A 23,538-nucleotide genomic window follows, 5' to 3' on the forward strand; every position below is an offset into this window, starting at 1 on the left:
TTTCTCCCAAGGGCCACTGAAATCACAGCCCCTAATCTGGAGAATGGAGAGCACGCTGCAGAGACTGACACCAGATTTAACCCCCAGAGAGATGGTTAACAGATCTAAGTGAGACCTCTAAAGCCAGTGGTAGTCAAGTGGCCTGTGGGTGAGCCCTACAGGGCATGGTTTATGTGAAACTGAATTTGGATGCTCCTACGTACTGGAGGTGGTGGCAAACGGACCCATGGGTTCAGAGGTGCTCCCCACTGCAGCCAGACAGCAGAATCACTTCAGTGGCCCCTGCCCCACCTCGAATGTATACACAGAAACACAGCCTTGGGCTTGCTGAGGACACGATCAGATGGTCATGGTGATGGAAGGGTTTGGAGGACACACGATCTTCTCCACTGAGTATATATATATATTGTGGGGCAGCCCGGGTGGCTCAGCGGTCTAGGGCCGCCTTCAGCCCACGGCCTGATCCTGGAGACCCGGGATGGAGTCCCACATTGGGCTCCCTGCGTGGAGCCTGCTTCTCCCTCTACCTGTCTCTCTGCCTCTCTCTCTCTCTCTCTCTTTGTGTCTCTCACAAATAAATAAAATATTTTTTTAAAAATAAAAGAGAATATATATATATTTTTTTAATTTATTCATGAGATACAGAGAGGCAGAGACAGGCAGAGGGAGAAGCAGGCCCCACGCAGGGAGCCTGATGCAGGGCTTGATCCCAGTACCCAGAGATCCTGACCTGAGCTGAAACCAAGGGTCAAAGGCTGAGCCAACTGAGCCACCCAGGGACCCCCAGCAACTTTTTTTTTTTTTTTTAACAAAAGTAAAAGTAATCTAAGAGCAAAAGAGGTGACAAAGAAAAGTAACACTTGCAGGCCACCTGCTTTGAGGAGTGTTGGGTAGAGAGCCTGTGAGGCTCCACCTGGCCCTCCACCATGTGGGGTGTCTGGAGGTGGCAGGTGACGGGAGAAAAGGGTAGCCACTGCTGTGGCATCCAAATGCACCAGGTTTTCCTCCACGTATTTGGAGCATGAAGGCTGGGTGGGGAGGCGCAGTCTCAGCAGGGAGAGAGTGGCTTTCACTGAGAACCACCAAGCACGCTCCACTCCCATGGCACCAAGGGGGTGGGCCAGGAGAAGCAGGCATCTGCCTCCAACCCTGCGTGTGTTCCCTTTGTTTTTCCTTCACACAAATCAAATAAATGCAACTAGCATCTTATTTTAATTTGAATACTAGTGTTCTATGAAAGAGAAACGAAAAAACATATAAAAAGGTCATTTTATTATACCTTTTGTTTGGCGGGTATCCGTGCCCTCTTTAAAAGCCTACTGTTCAAGTACAAATGGGTATGTTTACAAAGTATGTACAGCTTCAGTCTTCTTCCTTTATATTTAAACCCAACAACTGTCTGGCACAGAAAGTGGTGAAGACGCACACAGGTGAGCCCTGCCTCACATGGCCCCATGCTCCTGCATGTGCAGGTTCAGCTTCTTGCTCTCCAGGAGTGCCCCCAAAACAGCCTCATCTTAGTTAGAGCCAAGACCTGAGTAGAGAAGGACAGGTGCCAGTGCTCCACACAGCCAGGTGCAGTCAGACAGTGTTCTGGCGGCCACTGTGACTTCCAGACCTCCCCCGCTGTCCTGGCAGGAACACCGGTTCTTGGGCGATGCAGGACTCTGCTGACAGGACCAATGAGGAGGCATGCACAACCTCCAGGCTTGTGCTCATCTCTGAAACGTGGACAGTGTACTCTTGACAACAGAAGACCGAGAAAACCACACCCAGGGAGGAGGAGGTTTCCTGGAGCACCTACCAGAGCCTGCAGGAAGGACACAAGTCACACAACTGCTCCGTGTTCTGCATCAGGGAGCCAATGAAGGACACACCCTGGGACACGAGGGGCTCTCACTGTCTCACCCCCCATGCCACACACCCTGCCACCCCAGATAAGTTCTGACAGATGCGCTACACTCCCTCCTGGGGTTCCAGACAAAGGGAAGGCTCCATCTAGCAGCTCCGTGCAGGGTGCTCTAAAGCAGGCGCAGCCAGCATCTCTTCCTCCTCAGAGCAAGCTGCCAGTGCCCCAGCAAGGACGAAGGGCAGAAGAACAGGGTGCACAAATCCCAAGAAGCTGAAACACGAGCATCCTTCCACATTGCAGCTCCGCAGGTTTGGGGGTAAAAGAGAGCAGGAGTCCCCTGAGCGCGCACATAGCCTTCCTGTGCACTCTGTCCTCGGGACAGCACTGGCCATGCCAGAACCAACCAGTGTTGGTGTGGGAACAGGTCACGGTACTGTTTCGACATATTCAAGTTGACTAAAATGTTAAGTCCCTTCCATCTTCTCAACATCTGATTTTTACTTGTTTCCAAATTTCTCACCCAGAGCTCAATAATGAGCTGCCTAGCTGCTTCAGTAAATGCCATGATATTGCTGCTGATGAAATCGATGGGGAACCAAAACTACAGTCCGGGTCCCTTTGTGGCACTTAAAGTGGTACATGGGAGAGGACAGATAAAATTAACAGCTAAAATTCACTCTCAGAATGCCCACACAGACCCAACACAAGCTGATCTTCTGGACCAAGTAATCTGAGAGGGACAGAGACAGAACAGAGGGGGTCACTGGACATGCACGTCTGCCCGGGTGTGAGCATCCAGGTAAGCAGACATCATCTGCCCATCACGCCCACTGCAAACACTTCTAGATTAGCCTGCCATAGTGAAAAGATAAAACAGGCGAACATGGAACCTCCTCTTTGCCCCTCAACCGCACCACCCTCTCACTCCCAAATACTGCACAGGTTCCCCACTTTACACAGAACCATGAGGGAACACATCTGCTCACATATAAGACACAGGCATCACAAGAAACAGAAATCTGGCATTACCAGTCTATGCTGAAGAGCTCACTATGCCCATTTCTGTAGGTGATACTTGCAGGTTCATAAATACTCTGTACATGGAGGTTTCTCTCCCATCAGCAGATCGTGCCTGGGATGGGCAGGACAGCGAGGGGGCGGTGACAGGCATCCTACTCTCACCGGCACCGCGCCCCTCACACAGCAGTTGGGGCCCCAAACCCGCCTGAGACAGGAGCTCCACAAAGTTCTCTGGAGTGGCTTCAGTGCACTACATTCAAACACAAGCTTCATCCAAAAGCTGGGAGAATATCCCGGATATGCGGGGGTAGACAGCAGTCATACTGTATGGAGGGCCTGGGGGCAGCCCCACTGGCTGCTCTTTGGAATGACAATTCAATCGGGGACGGTAAGCCTTCACCACGGCCGGGAGCAGGTCATGAGTGTGCCTGGATGGGTGTCACTACTAAATACCTCCTTCAGACGTCTGCTCAAACAAGTCCCACTTTAGGAGGGAAAGAAGAAATCACATTGGCTTCCTCAGATATTCTCTCCTCCCCAAGGACCAGAACACGTTTTCAGTGAGGGATACGGAACTGGGCAGAGGTGGATGCTGCCAAAGACCACGTCTGAGCTTCAGGAAGTCCATTTTATGACTCACTGCACACTCCATGTGGTGATAGGTGGAACACTGCACACTAACCTTAGGAGATACTCTACATGCCTTTCAGGACCCTGCGCTACTGCTCTGGGGGAGAGGTGAAGAGCTTCAACGGCCAACATCACTTCCTCCATTGGTCACCTAATACAGAAAAGGGGGTGCTTAACGCAGGTCACCCCCCAACCCCCGTGGTGGAGGAGGCAGGATAATAAAACAATGACACTACTTTGTTTCCATTATAACTTCCCAGGTGAACACCTCAAATGACACTGTCCCACGGTTCAACAATAAATAAAATCTACCCACTTTTGGCTAGGTGGTAGAGTGCACGGTGGCCCATCCCGAGGCCAACCTGCTGCTGTGCCTAGGGGCACGGAGGTTTGGTGGGTGTCTTCAAGCGGACGGCAGGGACTCTCATTTGTAGCTTGGGCTGCTGGCTGGGGCTGTCGGAACTGGCCGGCACCTGGGCGGGGTTGGGGACTCCAGGGCTCTGCAGCTGGCCCGCTGCGGTTGGCACAACTTGCTGTTGCATGAGCTTTTGCTGCACCACCTGTGCTGTCGCCGTCACTGTGGGGATCATCTGCACCTGTTGCCCGGCTGCTGTTGCCTGAGTGAGGGTCACCGTTTGCGGGGAAGCCTGAGCCAGAATGGTTAGAAAACACAGATCTAGTGACACAGTCAATTAAATGTTACTTGAAAGACGGGGAGGGGGGTTTTAGAAACCTCCTCAGCACAAATGCTTTTGTGAAACGTGAGAACTATGGTGATGTATCAAAGTCTGACCTCTGGTTTCTGACCACACAGGAACAGGAAAAAGCCACTGAACGCAACCACTGTTGGCACAGGCTGACAGCTGGCGCCTGGTGGTGGCATTCAGATTTTAGTGCTGTTTAGTTCCTTGAAATCTACATACCACTGTGATTTTGAAGTATTTTGTTAAAGCGCTGCTTGACAAGGCCACATTTTGCAGCAGCAAATAAAAAGGTGGAAGCCTGACGGTTTGGTGACAATGGTCACTGCTGTCCTCAGTAGTACTTATACTTCTAGGACCAAGGTCACTGTAAGCAGATTCTGTTTCCTGTGTTTCCATAAACTAAGCTATGGGGGTTTCAGCTTGTAGGATGCACTTGCACTTGCTGGCTGAAGGGAGGATCCTACAAATGGGCTCCTTTTATACGTTCAACACTGAGTCTGAATATGGGTGTTGAGTTTGTGTCCTGCTAGATTAAGGATCAGAAGATGTCCCCAGAATTAATCTTTGCTGAATTAAGACAATCAACAGTGATTTTCTGAGAGTTAATATTCTACTTTCCAGAATGAAAACCAAGAACTCTCCTAGCAGGAAACATGAAGTTTTACTCAAAGTCCATGGGACTCTCCCCAGAGGAGTGGGCGTCTGCAGGTCCTACCTGCTGGGAAGCAGAGGCCACCTGCTGGATGCTGGCCACAGGTGTCTGCTGTTGGACGACTTGAGGGAGTTTTGCGACCTTGACAAATCAAAACAAAAAAGCCAAATGTAGAATTCAAGAGAATGTGTACACACAGAGACCTTTTACTCTTTTCTTTCCTTCTCAGTTCTTAATGCAAAAGTAAAAAGAACACAGGGGCCAGATGACACCAAAGAGCAATTCTCGGTTTGCTCACCTGCAGCCAGTTATCATGGCTCACGCAGAGCCTGCCTCCTTCATCTGTGTGTAACCAACAGCTGGCTTATCTTGGGCTCACACTTCAGTCATGGTTTTTCTTTTACTAACAACTGTTCCAAGTTTATATAAGATAATTAAACTGAAGACAGAATGAAATGTTTTGGCATTTCATCAGCGCTCATGAGAGTCCATTCGCCAAGTCCAGGCGCTGTTCTAGGAGGTTGCCTACACCATGAAGTGATCTGGACCAGCTGGGGTCCATTTCAAACATGTCTCAACGTTCAACGTTTTAAACTAGAACTAGTTATTGTATCATCTTTTAATATTTTCCTTGTTACTGAGATCTTCATTCTTTTCTTTCTTTTTTTTTTTTTTTTTTTTTTTAGATTTTATTTATTCATAAGAGAGACAGAGAGAGGCAGAGACACAGGCAGAGGGAGAAGCAGGCTCCATGCAGGGAGCCCGACATGGGACTCCATCCCGGGTCTCCAGGATCACACCGGCGCTAAACCGCTGAGCCACCCGGGCTGCCCAAGATCTTTGTTCCTGATAAAACTTTCCACCCTGTGCTGCCTTCTGCAAACACATCATCCCACACATATGTGGTTGTCTCGATGCAGTGGGACAATTCAGGCAACTGGTGTCTACCCAGGGTGTAGGTTCAGAGCAAACTAGGCTCCCAAGTAGCAGCTGCTGGGGGCCAGGACACCTCCCACCTGGGTCTCTAACTCACAGAGCAGGGACGAAAATAAGTCTTACCAAAATAATTCTGGAGAAAATGTCAAATTACAAGATGTACTTTTAAATGAAAGAGCTCCAAGTAAATGTTAGTACTCACTATAAACTCTGAAATCATCGGAAGGCACTTACTAGCTCATTGTAACTAAAATAAAAATTGATAAAAATTGTAAACAGAATTTGCTAAGAGAAAAAGAACCCCCGCCTGAGTGCTCTGAGCACTGGCGGGAAACAAAGACTCGGTGAGCGAGATCAGGGCCCCACCTGCACACGGCAGGATAACCACAGACACCTGTGGGTGAAACTAAGACATCTCAACTCCCAACCTAAGCAGAGGTGGGAGCCCAGAGCTGGGAACTGAGGCGCTACAGCAGCTTTCACCCTGAGAGCACATGACTCTCTAGGTCATGCAGGGTGCGCCAGACAAGAGGCCAAGTTCAAACCCACTGTCAGCGATGAGCTATAGCTGTGGTTCTATTACCTGGGGGAAGCTGTGAGGATGTCAACTGCCTGAGGCTCTGGTGCTGCTGGGGGAGGGGACATGGCTTCAGAACTGAACTGACACTACCCGAGAGACACCAGCCCTCCTGCCACAACTGACTGGCCCTGGTAGTGCCCATGGGCGCCCCAGCAGAAGCAGGAATCAGCCTTCAACCCAGACCTCGAAGCAATCCCACGGCAGGCTTCAAGGAGAACTGGCTTCCAAGAAAATAACCACTATAAATACAAACAGTTTCTGAGGCAACAACAGCAAGGACATAAAACCCTTAATTTAAATGTAGCCAATAATAAGGAATCTAACATAAAAATAACACAAATAGAAAAAATTATGAGAAACAAACGCAAAATGAGAGCGGAGAGATTCTAACGTTATGTCTGTTAGTGAATGACACAGAAGGACATGGAAGAGACTGTGTAGCCATCAGCCACAGGGATGAGCCTGGAGTCATCAGCACAGAGACTGATGGCAGCCTTGAGACTGGGGAAGACACAAAGGAACAAACACTCCCAGCAAACAAGGTGAAGAAGGGGATCTTCTTACTCTACTGAAGGCTGATTCTAAACATTGGACCCTGCACAGTGACCAGAGTGACAGTGATACAGATAAGTGCCTGTGCGTGCCGCTCCGCCAGGGGCCTGCAGGCCTTGCCAGTGTGGTAAAGCAGGAAGAAAGGGGCAAGGGAAGAGGAAGATGCCAGCCACCACTCGGCACAGGCCACCTGTCCAGGTACCAAGGATGCACTGGGGGCCACAGACCAACTGTCAAAGGAACAGGGCTGATCAAGGCAGCCAGATTCAAAAGCCAAGGTGCAAAGAGAAAGGCGCAGACGTCACACAGAAACTCAGAAACACACTATGACAGAAGTGTCAGGAAACACTAAGTACTGAGGAACCAATCCAGTACAAGGGCTAAGACCTTCCTGGAAAAAATTCAAAAAACCTGGTCAGAGGGCACTGAAGGAGCCAAACAACCAAGGATGCATGGCACTGATGAGTCTGCACTCAAACTGCAAAGACACAGCCTCCCCCAGATACCCAGAGGGGGTGCAAACTCCAGCAACGTGCCGCCCAAGCCTCGTAGTCCTAGCAGTCCTGGTAGGAATCCCAACAGTTCTGTTCCTGGTGAGAGCTTAACAAGCTGACTGGAAACTAACAGGAAGTGCAGACAGCCAGGGACAGCAGGATGTTCCTGACAGTCCGAGGCGGGCATGCCCCATGGGCCAAGTCTCACTACATGGCCAATGGGACGGACATGCAGACACCACGGTGCTAAAGAAAGCACCATGCACAACTACGCACGATTTATGCTAGTGTCGGGCTATGGATCAGAAGAAAGGAGCGTAGAAAACAACAGGGTATTCTAATGGGAAAAATAAATTGAATTCTGTTTTATATTGTCTGGAAAAGCCCATTCCAAGATTGTCAGAAACCTCAGTGTAAAAGAAATTACAAAGTTTTTAGAAGACGAGAACATCAAGACCTCTGGAAGGATTTTTATGCAAGACACAAAAACACTAATCAGAAACAGACTGACAAATTCCGATATGTTAAAACTACTAACTTCTGTTCGTGCAGACACCACACAGTTCAGTGCGAAGAAGACAGGCCATGAGCGAGGAGAAGCCTGTGAACAGGACTGAGACCTTAAGGCTAACACCCAGAATGGGAACAGCGCTGTGACACTCAACAGGCGCTTCACAGAAGAGGAACCCAACCGACAGCAGAGTCATGCACAGCAGGACTGCAGGAGTCGCCAGGACACGCTGGTGGAGGGCGAGGCTGGGTGGAGGCTGGCAGGGCTGGCGCCACTGCAGAAGCCCAACAGACGTGCACATGCTCACAGCACCGCTCACACGCATGAAGCAGTCACACTGCTGCCGAGAGGTGGGTCCTGTCCCACAGCATGCGTCTCTGCTGCTCCCTGTACCTTCTCTAAGTATCCCCAGGCCAGGAGCAAAGCCAGGAGCAGCCCACGCAGCCATCAGCAGCACAGCAACGGACTGTGTTGACTCACTAACTCCAGGAAGACATCCAGACATGGAGGACACCCCTCAGAGACAGACCTCGGCACGGCCCCCCAGCCACACTGCTGCAATCCAGAGGCAGCAAAGCCAGCGAGGAACGTCAGGGGGCCAGCCATCTTTGAGGAGCTCCATTAATGGGGTGCTGGTTTCATAGGAGTCTGCCCGTCCTTATTCTCTGTAGCCCATATGCTAATTACTCACTTTCCCAGGCACCTCCTGTTCTGTGACCCACCTTATGCTCAGGTGTGCTTACCTGGATCTGCGTCTGCACCTGCTGGGTCCCGGCCAATTTCTGGGCCTGGGAGATGGGTGTGGTAAGGAACTGGGTTTTAAGGGCTGGCTGGGTGGCATAGGTGACCTTCTGTGGTTGGCCTTGAGCAGCAATCTGCTGTGCGGTGATCTGAAGGAAGAAAAATTGCCCCAGGTTAGAGCCAGGTGAGGCTGTGACCCCTTCTCAGAACAGGGCCTCCCTGTGGGCCCCCATGGCCCTCATGGCCACAGCATGACCACCTCCCACCCCCAACACTGCCTGCCTTTCACCCATTCCTGAAGCTGCCCCACCAGTGTGCCTGGCCTCCTCTGTCGGGAAGCTCCCTCAGAGACCAGGCTGGAGTTTGTCTCTACATCCTCCGCACACGTGGTGAGGTGTCTGCTCATCACGTGAGTGAACTTGACCAGAATACAAAAACCATGCACATGCACTTTCCTGAATCTAATTTTAAGATCTGGGCATACTTTAAAATACTTAACAAAAGGGATAACAAACCTCTACGCACAAGCTTTGCATGTTTAGCCTGATTTCTAGTTTTCTTTGCTGGAAGAATGCAAATCCTATTCAGAAGGCCATGCATACACGGTCTGTGTGGTTTGTGAAGCCACCGCTACACACAAATATCTTCCTAATGTCTCAGAAGTTTTCTTTCAAATCCTGTGAACATCAGACCAATGCTATAGCTAAAGGTCTTCCATTTCTCTCCTGGCAGGAAGCTAAGCCTTCTCAATTACCCAGGCCCCACTGCTGGCACCCTTGCCCTCCTGTCGTAATGCCTCCAGCATGGCCAGATCTGTGAGCTGTCCTGCATCCCTAAAAGCCCCAAAGCCCAAGGATGTGGTGTATCCCTCCTGGAACTGTCTGCCATCAGGGAGAAAGTGGCTCCCAGAGACGAGGGTACTGACCACTCTCTTCCATCAGAGGAGACATACCTTTCTTCCTGGCTGTGGCTCTCTCCGGAAGAGAGGAGGAAAGTATCTGAAGGGTACACATCCGGCATGGTGGGCTGCTGCCAGGACAGCGCTTCTCTGGGCCCCATCCTACGCTGCTCTACCATGTCCCAAGTGGTTCTGCCCTCCTTGCCTCACTGCCTTCCTTGCTCACGCTGCCATGCCCTCCTAGTGCTCAACTCACCCAAGGCTGCCGAGGACCGCTCAACTTTTGACTGTTCCTCTGTCCCCACAAAGCACAGTGGTGTCAGGGACTGGCAGTATCTCAGCCCCCACCAGATCTGAGCTCAGCTCCTGCAAGCAGGAGCAGCGACGCTCAGGGAAGAGCTGTCCGACTCTTGTGGGACACTGTACCGTGCCCCACATGCGATGATCAGCTCTGCGACTCTGAGCCTCAGTTTCCTTAAAGTAACATGCAGCCGTGCTCTGAAAACTGGCAGCAGATGCCCTCAGAGCTCCCAGCACACACAGGGAGTGATAGCTGCTCCACCCTCAGCCTGTGTGTCCAGCTCCAGTTCACAAACAGCAGGTACAACACTCAGTGCAAGCACCAAACGTCATCATCTGCATGCTGGGCCGTATACTACCAGGAAGTACACAAAGCAGAAGTTCTGGATGACAGGGCACCTCACACTCTGCTCCTGTATGTCAGTACAGCATCCGCACAGGGCACAACCTGAACACACGGGCCTACAGGAGGCTCCGCCTGGACACCTGCAACAGCTCAGAGCTAATGCTCAAATGTCAGAGTCAGCGGGACACTGACAGGACTTCACATCAGGCCCCTCTCCCCTTGCTTCCCCTCTCTGCCCTGCACGTACAAACAGGTAAGAATGTTAGTCCCCACCCAGCTCCTGGCCAGGTCCTATCTGTGTGTGCACATCTAGAGCCCAGGCAGTCACACGCGGCGAGCTACACCTGCACCCCTGGACCCCCTCTGGCCGTTCCCAGCCATGCAATTCCACAGCTGACTTCACAGCTCCCCCATGAGCTCCTGTGACCACCTTCTCCCTGCAGGGCCTTTTAGCAGCTCCCACCCCAAGAGCTCTGTAAGCCAAGTGCACAAGCATAGGGTCGTGTGTGGCTCCCGTGCAGCACTCTCTTGTCCATGCGCCCAGCAGGAGGGCCTGGCTCGGCCTGAAGACAGTACAACGGGAGAACCACATGTAGACAGCCGGTACCTTCTGCTGGACTGCCGCAGGGCCCGGAGCGGCCTGCGGCTGGATGGCTTTCTGCTGCTGCACAGCTTGTTGCTTGAGCTTCAGCAGCTGCTGGACATGTACAGGCTGAGCCACGACGGTCTGTCCTGTGAATAGTGAGCCCATCTTTAGTCACAGAGCTCAGTGGAAACAAGGGTCTCAAACCTCCCTGAAGCTCCCTCAACCTCCCTGAAGCTCCCTCCACCTCCCAGACCCACTGAGTTGTTCCCACGGACTACTTTCTGGAACTACGTGAACACAAAACAGCCGTTTTGCAGGTATACTTAAAACGTCTGTGAGCCCATTGGGACGTTCAAACAAAGGTGTTTGTTCCAAATGTCAACAGATTAGATCAAGGGCTGAAACTTGTACTGGCCAGAAGGTGCCCTGACATAACTGAAAGGGGCATCTGGCACAGAAGCCAGCAGGGTGGGCATCTGGCACAGTCAGCCAGCCTTGCTCAAGGCTCTCAGTGGGGCAAGTGGGGGAGGGAAGGAGCTGCACATGATAGGCACCTGTGGCTTTCTGTGGCTGCCCAATGGCCACACTGATCCCAGCGACGTTCATGGGCAGGGTTGTCACACCTGGCGAGGAGACCACGGCCGCAGGCACGGACACCACTGGAGGCTTCGCCAGCGCCACCTGAGCGGGCTGGGGCGCCTGAGCCTGCATCTGCCCTTGCGCCTGCAGCTGCGAAGGGGGAACCCGGGTCTAAACAGTGAAAATAATGGGAGAGTCCAGAGATATTTGGGATACTATGTGTCTTTGCAAACATTCCCCCACAAGAGGTCAAACAGTGAGAAATTTACAGATTCACAAAGGTGAGAAGTGGCTGTCAACTGAAGGGACACATTTCATTGAGGGCTGCTCTATGCCTAACCCACCACTGGTGAATGCCGGGAAGAGGGCTTAGCAAGACCCACATCTGCTTGTTCACACTGAGGCTCAGACCCTGCTATGTGGCACTGGTCTCCACTGTTCCTCCTTCTGGCTCTTGGACCTCAGAGAGGCCCTATCGATAGCCACATGTCCTACAGACACCCACTCCTCTGGCTGCGCCTGAAGGTCAGCCTACCGTCCCACCCTCAACCACTGCTAGTGACCACCGCCTGCCGGCACCGCTTTGTGCTACTCAGTCTCCACAATGCCACCAAACACTCGTTTCCTGAAGTTATGCTTCAGAAAGGAAAACAGACCCGTCTTACCTGTATAAGCAAGCACTGAGACTACCTGAGACAACACAGAGAAGTAAAAGAACCCCTAGCCCTAAAACTACCCGCACATGAATGTGAAAACCGGTATTTAGCCCATCAGATGCTGTTCTTACCTGTGTCGCTTGCTATGGTGGGACTCACAAATATCCTGTAGTCTGTTTCTCTGCCTTTTACAACAATCCTTCTCCAAAGTTGCATGCTAGCCCAATGTGTGGATGTTCACCGCTGTTCAGACAACTCTAGCTAATGGGGACCTGTCTCCTCTAACACAACTGAAACAGCAGGACTGCGCCTCCATCTCATTGGATTCGTTCTCTACTTCATGTGAGAATGGAAACAGGACCGCTAGGTAAAGCGGTGACTGCACTTTGTAGCTCAGTGACTAGAAGCCCTCCCAGAGGAGAAGCCACCCATCTGGCCAATCTCACATGAGGAGCATGCCTTCCCCATGCCTTGGTTGGCACACAGGGTCGACACCCTTCTCCTTTGAATTTGCATTTCTCGTGAACACAGATGAAACCAAACTTGCTTTCCCAGTTCCTGTCCGCTTCTACCCTGCTTCTTACAGACATGAAGTGGGGGTGAGGCACACATGAAGCCAAGCCTGAGCACCCTGTGCAAGCTGTAGGGTACTAGCTATCGGATTCGGGCAAGTTACTTACTTGACTGCCTCAGTTTCTGCACCTACTACACACTGGAGTTTATGTGAACATGCCCATGCTGGCTTCAGCAGCAGTCTGTGAGCACTGACGACATGAGAAATACAGAGCCTAGGGAAGTGCCTGGCCTGGAGCAGGGGCCCTGGCATCGGCCATCCCTAGTGCCAGGACAGGGGCTCCCCCAGCAGGGCAGTGTCTGGCCCACAGGACATTTGACTTATACTTGTTGAGTTTAACTGATCCTCCCAGACACTATTTTCACCGTGACATTCTGCTCTTGTTCACAAACCTCGAGCCTCTCTGCCTACAGAACAGTGATACTAGAGCCTGGTGTTCAGGCCTCACCCACCTCCCTACACAGGTCCCATTCACCATAACCTACGCTCCAACTGCATGGGCCTCACCCCCATAGAAACCTCGCCCTTCTGCACAGCCCAGCCCGCCCCCACCTCCTCCAGCTGCCCAGCCCGCCATGAGCTCTGTGATGCTCACGTCCTGGGAAGCAGGATGACATAAGTGCCCCCACGTGTCGTGTTTCATCCTCTCTGAGGACAACTTAAGCTCTTGGGGGAAAGCGCACATCTTCTACTTTCCTTGTAGGTCTGCCAGAACACCTAACACGGTCCTCAGCAAGCAGTAACATTCAATTAAATGTTAAAAGACATAGCTTTGGAAAAACAAATGTATCAACTGGAACTTACGAGCCGGGCCACCTGGAGGTTGGCCACGGTGGTGCCCGTGAGCAGGGCTCCGGGCCGCGGGGCCGTGACCGTGGCCAGCTGGGGGCTCTGCTGCGGCGTGGGTGGCGGGGCCTGCACTTGCACTTGTGTAGCGGGCTGTGGGGGCCCTGGCGGGGCCTGCGGTGGGGGGGCCTGCTGGGGCAGCTGCAGTTTCTGCTTCTGCATTTTGATCAGATGTTCCTAAAACCCAGATAAAGTAGCTTTTCATCAATATTAACTGCGTTCCATTTCTTATAAATCTTGGTTTTAAGTTACTATTGTACTATCCATTAAATACCAAGGTAGACAGTTGCTAACACACAATATGCAAACCATCCTCCAGAAGCTTTCTGACATTTTCAAATGTTCCTTTATTAAAAACTAGCATATCACTGATGATAACCAGAAATGGTGATTCTGACAGGTCAGTAAATTCATAGCAAAATTTCTCAGTTTTTCTCACTTACAAACAAGTTGATTTAAGTCTGTAGCACTATAAAATTTTAGAAAGTCTTAAAATCATGGTCCTTCCTGAATTTTTAAAATTTATAAGATGTGTATCAGCTCTCAACTTTTTATTCTATTCGTTTCCAAATGAATACTTAGATGGTAAATAAATCTTGTCTTGAGACACCTGGGTGGCTCAGTGGTTGAGCATCTGCCTTCAGCTCGGGGTGTGATCCCGGAGACCTGGGATCGAGTCCCGCATCGGGCTCCCTGTATGGAGCCTGCGTCTTCCTCTGCCTGTCTCTTCCTCTCTCTCTGTGTCTCTCATGAATAAAAAAACAAAAAACAAAAAACAAAAAACTCATGTCTTTAAAAGAAGTGAAAACATCAAGATGTCAAAATAGCTCAAAAATATTTCAAGGAATCAATTTTCTTTTTAGAAAACTACTGGGTAGTTCATGACTACCAGATCTCTCTCGACATGCTGAAAATAGTAAGGACTCTGAAACTGAGGAGAGGGCAGAGTGGAGAATCCAGGCACAGGCAAACAAGCGGCTAAGTGGGGCTCTGGCAGCTGAAGGAGGGCATGCAAGGGCACGAGCCAGCTCTCATATCCTGGGGAGAAGCAGGAAGGGGAGGACAGGCCATACGTGTTGTGTGTGTGTGTGGGGGGTAGGTGCTGGGCCAGTAAGTTTAAAATTCAGCGCTGTCTCTCAGACTTCCACGGTGACAGGCATGTTCTAGATCTGGCCTGTACAATATGCTAGCCACAGCCACACGTGGCCACTGCACCCTTGAAATGTGGCTGGTGCAACGGAGGGGGTGAATGGTTTACTTGGTTGCATTTCCTTCCTCTCGCGCACATCCCAGGGCCTCACTAGTCAAGTCTCAGCTCAGGGCCTACACGCCCTCACAGCCCTCCAGCACGCCCCCTGTCCCCTCTGTAATGGAGAAGGAGCAGGCCCAAGGTCAGGTACTTACTGTGGCAGGCCCGGCAACTAGATGGAGCTCTACAATACTGTCTCATGTCTACATGTTTGTCCACTCACTTTCCATACCAAGCAAGAATACTTCTCCATGCTGGCAGGAATACAGTATTTCCTTTCAAAATGAATTCATTTACATACATAGCTGCACAGGTCGTGCAGAGGGTGGCAACAGTCGGGACTGTCTGTACTCAGCACCGCAAATGAACTACACATGAAGAAACCAAGTATGCAACACTTCATCTCTGAGACCGTCATTTCCCACCAGCATGTTCTCCAGCTGGGAATGGAACCAAGCTGCCTTCTACTTCTCGGGAGCCTGAACCGCTGCTCAGAGCACCAGACAGCAAGCAGAAAGACAAGTCTCCAGAGCGCTGTCAATAGGCCACGCGACCATGAAGTGGCACTGTGTGGAAAGTCATTTTTAGGGACAATACAAGCACACTTCCCACAAAGACAACAGCAGACCTGTGCAAAATACACTTCCAACTAGGTGACACGTGACGCCTCGGGCAGTGAGTGTGTGGTTTCCTACAAGATACTCACCGGGGTCAACTTGCCGACAGCTTTGATCTGTGCGGGTGACGGGGCCTGGCCCTGAATCTGCGGGACCTGCACCTGAGATGGCGGTGGCGGTGGGGGCTGCTGCTGCTGCTGACGGAGAAGCTGGAAGTGTGCAGGTGTGATGGCCTTCCCAGGCAGCTGCACTCCTGTGGCTGGGAGAGGGTGCTCTGTTACTCGGCGCACGCACATGGCCTGCCCCTTCTCCCACAACAGACGCATGCTCGTGTCCTCACCAGTTCAAACGTTAAGACGGGTCACACAGGAAAATCCCACCTGCCCTTACCTTGGGACACCTGAGTCACCAAAGACCGGGTTGGAGTCTGTACTGGAGTCAGGCTGGTAGTGACCACAGCTGAGGCTGTCACAGAAGTAACTGCTCGAACACCCTGGGTTGGTGCCAGCGACACAAGGTCGGATGTGGCTGTGGCCGGGGAGCCAACCGCTCGAGGCTGGGTGTGGACTACCTGGGCAGGAGCAGAGCCTCCAGAGGTCTGCAAGAAGCAACAGGGAAGCCGTCAGGTCACTCCACGCTATCCTTCAAGGCTTCCGTGTGTACCAGAGAACACAAGAGGACACCCATCTCTACACCTGAGGAAAAGGAAGCACTCTCCAGAGCTCAGTGCTTTCACAAACTGAATGATGGAGGGAGGACGCTGCACCTGTGCCTTGAGCTTCAAAGTGGGTCAGTCACCACAGAAAAGCCGTTTCAGATGGCAACGCTCCTATTCCCATTCTAAAAGGCTGCCCTGTCCCTCTGTTGTGACTTGAAAGAGTCTGGTCCCCAGGAACAGTGTGAGGTTCTGACTATCCTCCAGATGCCTGTGCTCACTTCCCCAAACACACAGTGTAAGGTCTTGCTCGCCACCACTGCCCCTTTCCCACTGCCCTTTCTCCCACTTAAGGCTTCTTTTGAGCAGCCCTGCTGCCTCCTGTGCCCCACACTGACCCTTGGAGCCACAGCCACACCAGTCCCACCACAGACCCCACTGATTCCACCTCTGAGACGGCCCATGAACATGGCACTTGCCTCTGCTGGCCCCTCAGTTTGGGCGGTCAGGACATTCTTCCAGACTGTGCAGCTCACTCCCAGCCCTTCCACATGTCCCTACTCCTGTGTTTAGCTAACGCCAATATCACAAGCTGTGTTTCCTATTCAACCCACCTGGCTCCATGTGTCTTCAATCTCCTTTCCTGCCTTCGTTCACAGCATTTTTTTTCCTCCTCCCACTTTTCCCTCCCAAAGTTTGGAAGTTACACTTTTTATTCTTTTGGTGACTCACCTAAAAATTATACCACCTGGGTGGCTCATGTCATGATCTCAGGGTCCTGGGATCAGCCTCTGCTCAGCAGGGAGTCTGCTTCTCCCTCTTCCTCTGCCCCTCCCCCACACTGAAGCTCTCTCGCGTGCTCTCTCTCAAATAATTAAAAAAATTATACCATGAGTACTTGCCAAAGTCACATCAACATCTCACATTTTTCCTGAACAAGAAGAGTTCAGAGCATCTCAGCACCTTGGGCCTTGGCTCACTACAGACCACTGTTCCTGTGTAGCACACTGGTTGTATCAGCCCTGCAGGGACTTTCGGCTGCTGTGAAATCAGTCTCCACCTTGACTGTCCATGCGCTTACTCCCTCTGCCTCGGCTTGTCCTCTAGTACAGACCCACCTGCTGCTAGCTCTGTGCTCTTTCGCTGTTTTCAAAAGAGGCAGAGTACCAGGGTCAGGTGTGACTTTCTTTCATTAGCACACAGATGTCATTGCAGAGGCTCTGAGAAGGAGGCTGCTGTGTCTCTGGCTGCTCTGGATCCTCTCTGCTGTCCACACTGTGCAGGCGTGGGCTCCTTTCCACCGTCCTGGGTCAGGCTTAGTGGGAATTTCTATATACACTGCTCAGTGTCACTGCTCAGTTCTGGAAAACTCTCACATCTTCCATACTGCCTTTGGCCGCCCTCCTCCCCAACTGAACTCTGAGCTGGCCTTCTGCGGCCTCACATGCACCCTTCTGTGCAGCCCTTGCTGTCACCCTGCACTGCATTCAGGATGGCATCTCCTGACTTATCCCTGGTTCACTCATTCTCTCAATGGTGTATAAACACAGCCCATTACCAGAGTTTTTTCCCCCAATTCTGATAACCATACTTTTCATTTCCAGAAGTCCTTTATTTTATTTTATTTTTTTTCCAGAAGTCCTTTATAGTCAATCCTTGAACACTGTGGGGGTAACAGGTGCCAAGCCCTCTGCACAGTTGAAAATCCACATACAAGTTTTTTGACACCCCAGAACCTTAACTGCTAATAGCCTACTGCTGACTGGAGGCCTTAGGAACACATACTTCATATGCTGCGTGTGTTACATGCTGCATTCTTACAGTAAGTGAAGCTAGAGACAAGAAACCAGAACGGCCCCTGGCGCCGTCAGAGGAGTGTGGGGCTCCTGGTCTCGGGGTCATGAGTTCGAGCCTTGCATTGGGCTCCACACTTGGCACGAAGCCTACTTAAAAAAAAAAAAAAAGAAAAAAAAGAAAGAAAGAATGCATAGCTCTTTTGCAATCGATGCCCACGGACTCCACTATCTCAGGTGGGAATGTCTGCCCACCATCTGTTGCTTCCACTGGAGTCACTCTTTCCTCCTGTGCTTGGTTATTTTCTACCACGTGCCACTCGCTACACTGGAGAATCACCTGCAGAGGTTCTAGGGAATCTAGAGAGAAGGCAAGTTGCTCCAGAGCACCTGCACCTGCTCTGGCCACCTACCCTGGAGCACTGCCCACCCAGGTCCACTTCACGGGCTGCAAGGGGTGTGGGCACCCTTTGAATGCCACGTCTGCTCTAGCTGCAAACTGACAGAAGGCTGGTGTGTGGCTGCAGCTCTGCAGGCTTGTCCCATCCAGCCTGTCCAGACCCTCAGCTAACGGCAGGGTGGAGGGCAGGCGGGGTTTACTTCTGCTCCAGCCCTGCCCCAAGGGCTCAGGCTCTGACTCCTAGCTCAGCACCTCCCTTCAGTCTCTCCCCTGGAATGGGCCAGCTAGAGTCGCCTGTCCCACGAGGTAAAATGTGCTCTGCAGCAGACTCTGCCTCACTGCGCTATTATTCTGGCTTTCTTCTCTTAGATTTTGCCTTAATAATTATTATTTTGTCAGCTCCTTAAAACTTTTAAAAAGATTAATAAACATGTTTCTATCCAATTTTAGTTTGTTTCATTTAGAGAACAGTATAAATAACTCACTTCACCTTATTACCATAAACAGAAATTCATTCCTGGACTTCCAAAGTGGTTTTTACTCTGCCTGAATCCCGTCTACTACACACCCGTCACATCTCTGCTCAGAGACTATCAAGGGCTCCCAGCTGCCTAGTGAACAAAATTCATATTCTTTAGCCAGATATCCAAACTCTACGACCACTCATGGTGCCAAGCACACACAGCCATGCAGAGCTTCCCAGTGGGTGCAGGAGCCACTGCTTCTCTGTTAATACATTTGTTTGTGCCCCCTTTAAACAGACCTACTTGATGTGCCTTGAACACATCACACCTTTCTGGGCTGAAGAACCATGTGTGTGGATGACACTGTCCTGCTCTTGGGAGCCCAGAAGGCCCCCCCTGTCATCTGTACCCTTCATGGTCCAGCTCCAGGACTAGAAGAGCCCTAGGAAAGCATGCCCTGTGTCTGACTCCAATTTCTATTCCTATATCACAAGGAAGAGTATATTGTTTGTAAGATCTACTCAAAAAATACATCATGGGTGAACTACTTTATCTTCCAAAAATACCACACATAGCATTAGGTCTTATTCAAAATAAAACATGAAGTGCAATGACTTGAGCATTGCACTCTCATATGAGGAATGGTATCGGTCACAGAGAATGGTTTTAATGCCACATGCCTACCTAATAGCCTTTGTTATTTATTAAGATGGCTGAATCACAAGTGGTTTATTGCAAAGGTTAAAGAAAAATAAATAAAATAAATCTAAGCCACACTCTAGAAAAACTTTTAATACATGTTGTGTTAGAGAATATTCTAATTTTTTTGAGCAAGATTTATTGAAGTATAATTTACATACAGTACAATTTACCCACTTCAGGTATACGAACCTATGGTACCACCACAATCCAGACACAGAACATATTCTGTTTCCTGTCTCTATGATTTTGCCTTTTCCACGTTAAATGGAATCATGAAGCATACGAGGTTTTTTGAAACTGTCCTCACAGTATAATGTGTTTTAGAGTCGCCCACCTCATTGTCTGGCCCAGCAGCTCACTCTCTTTATCGTTGGGTAGTCCTAGATAGTGCCCATGTATCTACCAAAGGCTGTCTGGGTTTCTTTCTTACCAATTATACTTACTCTTTTTCAGTAAGTATAATTATAAATAAAGCTACTGTACACACTCATGCTCAGATTTTTTTGTGCAGATGTATGTTTTTACTTCCCCTGAGGGAAAATCTAGGTGTGGAAGTGCTATGTTGTACAGTAAGTGTACATTTCATTTTATCAGAAGTGGCCAATTTCCCACTTGATGCTAATATTCTGTGTGCTGACTGTGGGCTCCAGTCAGGTTGCTTCACTGCCAGTGTTTGCTACAACCAGGTTTTTGTTTCTAAAGCCCAGAAATGTGTGGTGGCATTTCACTGTGGTTAGTTTTTCACTGGGGGCAGGCGCAGAGGGAAAGGGAAGGGATCATAAGCAGGCGCCATGCCCAGCACAGAGCCCAATCCCATGATTCAGTTCACGACCTGAGCTGGAATAGTCGGACGCTCTCCTGACTGAGCCCCCCAAGGTCCTATCTCACTGTGGTTTTCCCACGACTCTCCTGATGCTAACATTGAATATCTCTTCACATTTGTTTGCTATCCCTGTTGCTTCTTTGGTGAGATAACCACTTAAATCTTTATCCATGTTTTACAGTGTATTTTCTTTCTTTTTTTTTTAATAATAAATTAATTTTTTATTGGTGTTCAATTTACCAACATACAGAATAACACCCAGTGCTCATCCCGTCAAGTGCCCCCCTCAGTGCCCGTCACCCATTCACCCCCAGCCCCCGCCCTCCTCCCCTTCCACCACCCCTAGTTCGTTTCCCAGAGTTAGGAGTCTTTATGTTCTGTCTCCCTTCCTGATATTTCCCACACATTTCTTCTCCCTTCCTTTATATTCCCTTTCACTATTATTTATATTCCCCAAATGAATGAGAACATTACAGTGTATTTTCATATTACTGAAGAATCCTCATTTAATCTGCAAACTGGTCCTTTATCATGTGTCCTACAAATATTTCCCATGCTCTCCACTGTCTTCATATTTTTCAAACAACATGTGTCGCTGATTTTTGATGACGACCACTTAATTTTTCTTTCATGATTCACAGGCTTTGGGATCCTAGGACATCTCTGCCTAAACTAAGGGAGCAAAGATGTTGTCCTGTGATTTTCATCAAAAAGTCTTATCATTTTGTATTTTACACTTAGGTCAATGATCCATCTTGATGGACTTTTCATACCTAGCGTAGGCTACAGGCCCATGGTCTTGCACATGGCTACGCAGCTCTTCCAGTACCACTTATTGGAAAGACTACCCTTTCTCCTTGTATCCCTTTGGCATTCTTAATGAAAATCAGTTGACTACATACATGGGGGTTTATTTCTGGGCCTTGTATCCTATTCTGTGGAGCTATGTCTGTCCCTTTGCCAAGGCCACCCTGTCTGGATTACTACAACAACTGACCTTTACAGAAAAGACACTTTTCAGAACCCGACAGGGCCACCCTTCTACTTAACAGAACAGTGCTCAGGCAGGGCACATGTTGCCCTTGGAAGTGTACCTAACCTGAAAAAGGAGACACAAATTTAATCTCTTCAATCTCAGTTGTTTATTTCTGCTGTTTATAGTGAAGCACTGGAGGCAAGGACATGGGCTGCATCTGTGGATGAGTGCAAGGTTTCCGCTGGTTCTGTGCTCTGAGGGTCTGACAGGGCTGTCCTGATGCCCAGGTTTGACACCTCCCTGCTTCCCACACATGGGTCTGGACCATCCCTCTTGTGCTCCACCTGGCCCCTACACACTCTGGCAATCATGCGATGGCACCTGGTGTGGTACCATGCCCTCCTCCGGTCCAGTTTCCCAAAGAGCGCCCATCTCTGCACCCCCGTATCCCGCAAGAGTAAACCTGTCACGCTGTACATGAGGAATCCTAGCAGTAGAGTCAGCGGCATACCCTCAACCCTGCCTTTCTCCTCCTAGAATCGCTGTAGGTAGGGATTTCCATACCACACACTCCCTTAGCAAGAGCACCATGTGAGCCATTTCCTGAACCCCTGAATGTTCACATTATCTTAGGAAATTCAAGCTGTGTCAGTACTTCCTGCATTGCTGGGATATTTCTCTACAAAGCAAACAACTTCCTGGATACCCAGTAGGCTCCGTTGGAAGAGCATATGACTCTTGATCATGAGTTTGAGCCCCATGTTGGGTGTTGAGATTACTTAAGAAAAATTTTTTAAATTAGAAAACAATGGAGTCCTAGGTCACGCAGGCTACCGAAAGTGCCCAGGGGCAGGGATGACTCACGGTCAAGGCTCCTGGTGCCACAGGCGAAGCAAGGCGCTTGTTAATGGACTGGAAGGTGGCAGCAGGGACCCCAGCGATAGTGTTGACGATGACATTTCCGCTCACTGTGCCTGCAGGGAGAGACCTGTGAGGCAGGAGCACAGGAAAACACTGATTTCTGATGGGGGCATCCCAGGCTTCTTACCCGTTGGCATGCTTGTCCCCGTGACAGATGTTTTAATGGCTCCGGCCTGCTGGAAAGAGAAAAGCATTTGAATTGGAGCACAAGCTCGCCCCTTCACAAAACCTCCAAATGTTTCCACTTCGTCAGAATCACGTCCACACTCCTGCCTGACTACACGGCCACACGGGCCCCCCACCATTCCCTGCCCCCATGCCCCATGCCAGTTCTGTCCCTTAGTCACAGAGCTCTGGCCTCACCTGCCCTCCTGACCCCGCCCCCGCCCCTCAAGCTTGGGGCCTCTGGTCTTACTGCTGGGGCTCTCTACCGATGGACCACCATCATTCAGGCCACAGCCCAGGGCCAGGAGGCCCCGCACAGAATCCCTCCCTAACCACCCACCACTCCACCCACAGGCCATGGGAGCTGGGGCTGAGGGAGCGTGCTTTCTGACCAAAGAGCTAAACTGCCCAGGCTGACGCAGCAATCCCACCCACCATGGCCAACAGAACCATAAACGAGGCTGGACCACTCCCACACCTGGCTGGCAGTGCCAGGCATCCTCCCCACAGGTGACTGCGACATCCGCGTCACACAGACATGGGCACACAGAGCAAGGGAGTATACCGGGGCATGATAGCCGCAGCACAGGCTGCATGAGATCACAAGTCTCCCTTTCTTCCCCTTTCCTGTGTGTTTTTAACCCATCTTCTCTGATGGGCACTAAAGATGTATGCACACGCGAGTGCAAGAGTCAGGAGAAGGGAAGCTTGCACGTTGGCACAAACAGTATCAGCTCTGCACCTCTGCAGGGTGACGTTGACACTGACATCTCACAAATCCCACCTAACTCCAAACTTCCTGGGTCCCTCCACCTCCCAAACCTCCACTAACCAACCTGGCCTGCCTAGAGCAGCCAAAGCAGGTGAGGGCGCCCCTTTGCTCACTCACTCCCCCACCAGGGAAAGTCTTGGCCTTCTGTGGTCTCTGAGGAAGACATACTGGCGTCTGAACAAATCCTCCCACCCGTGTCCCCGCAGGTGTCCGCGCCCAGGAGAGGCACCTTCTTACCAGCACAGCGGCGCTGCCCACTGTTGTGATCGCGGGAGGCACCTTCGGTGGGGGCTGTGTGGGCTGCGCCTGGGGCTGCGCCTGGGCCTGTGGTTGGACGGCTGGTGGTCCTGCAGGCTGCTGGCTGCCTGCCGCCTGAGACTGGGGCAGAGGTGGGGGAGGCTGCTGGGGCGGCGGGGGCTGCGGCTGTGGTGGGGGTGGTGGGGGCTGTGCCACGGGTGGCTGCTGCGCCTTCTGCTGATCGGCCAGAGCCTACAGAAGCAGAGAGGAGAGGGGCTATGGGGACAAGCCCACCACGCCCACCACC

At 50.9% G+C, this 23,538-nt stretch overlaps 1 protein-coding gene across 36 annotated transcripts in view; it reads right to left on the reverse strand.

Moving 5' to 3' along the window:
• Positions 1–1,255: 1,255 nt before the first annotated feature.
• Positions 1,256–23,538, reverse strand: part of EP400 (E1A binding protein p400) — a 100,703-nt gene continuing 78,420 nt past the window's right edge. For 19 of the 36 annotated variants that reach the window (XM_072722589.1, XM_072722579.1, XM_072722573.1 and 16 more), the window contains 11 exons: positions 23,232–23,483; positions 22,185–22,233; positions 22,001–22,110; positions 15,714–15,921; positions 15,413–15,582; positions 13,416–13,634; positions 11,357–11,552; positions 10,824–10,948; positions 8,675–8,821; positions 4,922–4,999; positions 1,256–4,149 (listed from right to left, as the gene is read on the reverse strand). In XM_072722589.1, coding sequence (XP_072578690.1) covers positions 3,877–4,149; positions 4,922–4,999; positions 8,675–8,821; positions 10,824–10,948; positions 11,357–11,552; positions 13,416–13,634; positions 15,413–15,582; positions 15,714–15,921; positions 22,001–22,110; positions 22,185–22,233; positions 23,232–23,483 — 1,827 coding nt within the window. In that variant the 3' untranslated portion in view covers positions 1,256–3,876. The remainder of the gene's footprint in view (positions 4,150–4,921; positions 5,000–8,674; positions 8,822–10,823; positions 10,949–11,356; positions 11,553–13,415; positions 13,635–15,412; positions 15,583–15,713; positions 15,922–22,000; positions 22,111–22,184; positions 22,234–23,231; positions 23,484–23,538) is intronic. The other 17 variants (XM_072722591.1, XM_072722577.1, XM_072722593.1 and 14 more) reach the window with 4 other exon arrangements.

The sequence above is a fragment of the Vulpes vulpes genome, chromosome 10 (assembly GCF_048418805.1).
Source record: "Vulpes vulpes isolate BD-2025 chromosome 10, VulVul3, whole genome shotgun sequence".
NCBI lineage: Eukaryota > Metazoa > Chordata > Mammalia > Carnivora > Canidae > Vulpes > Vulpes vulpes.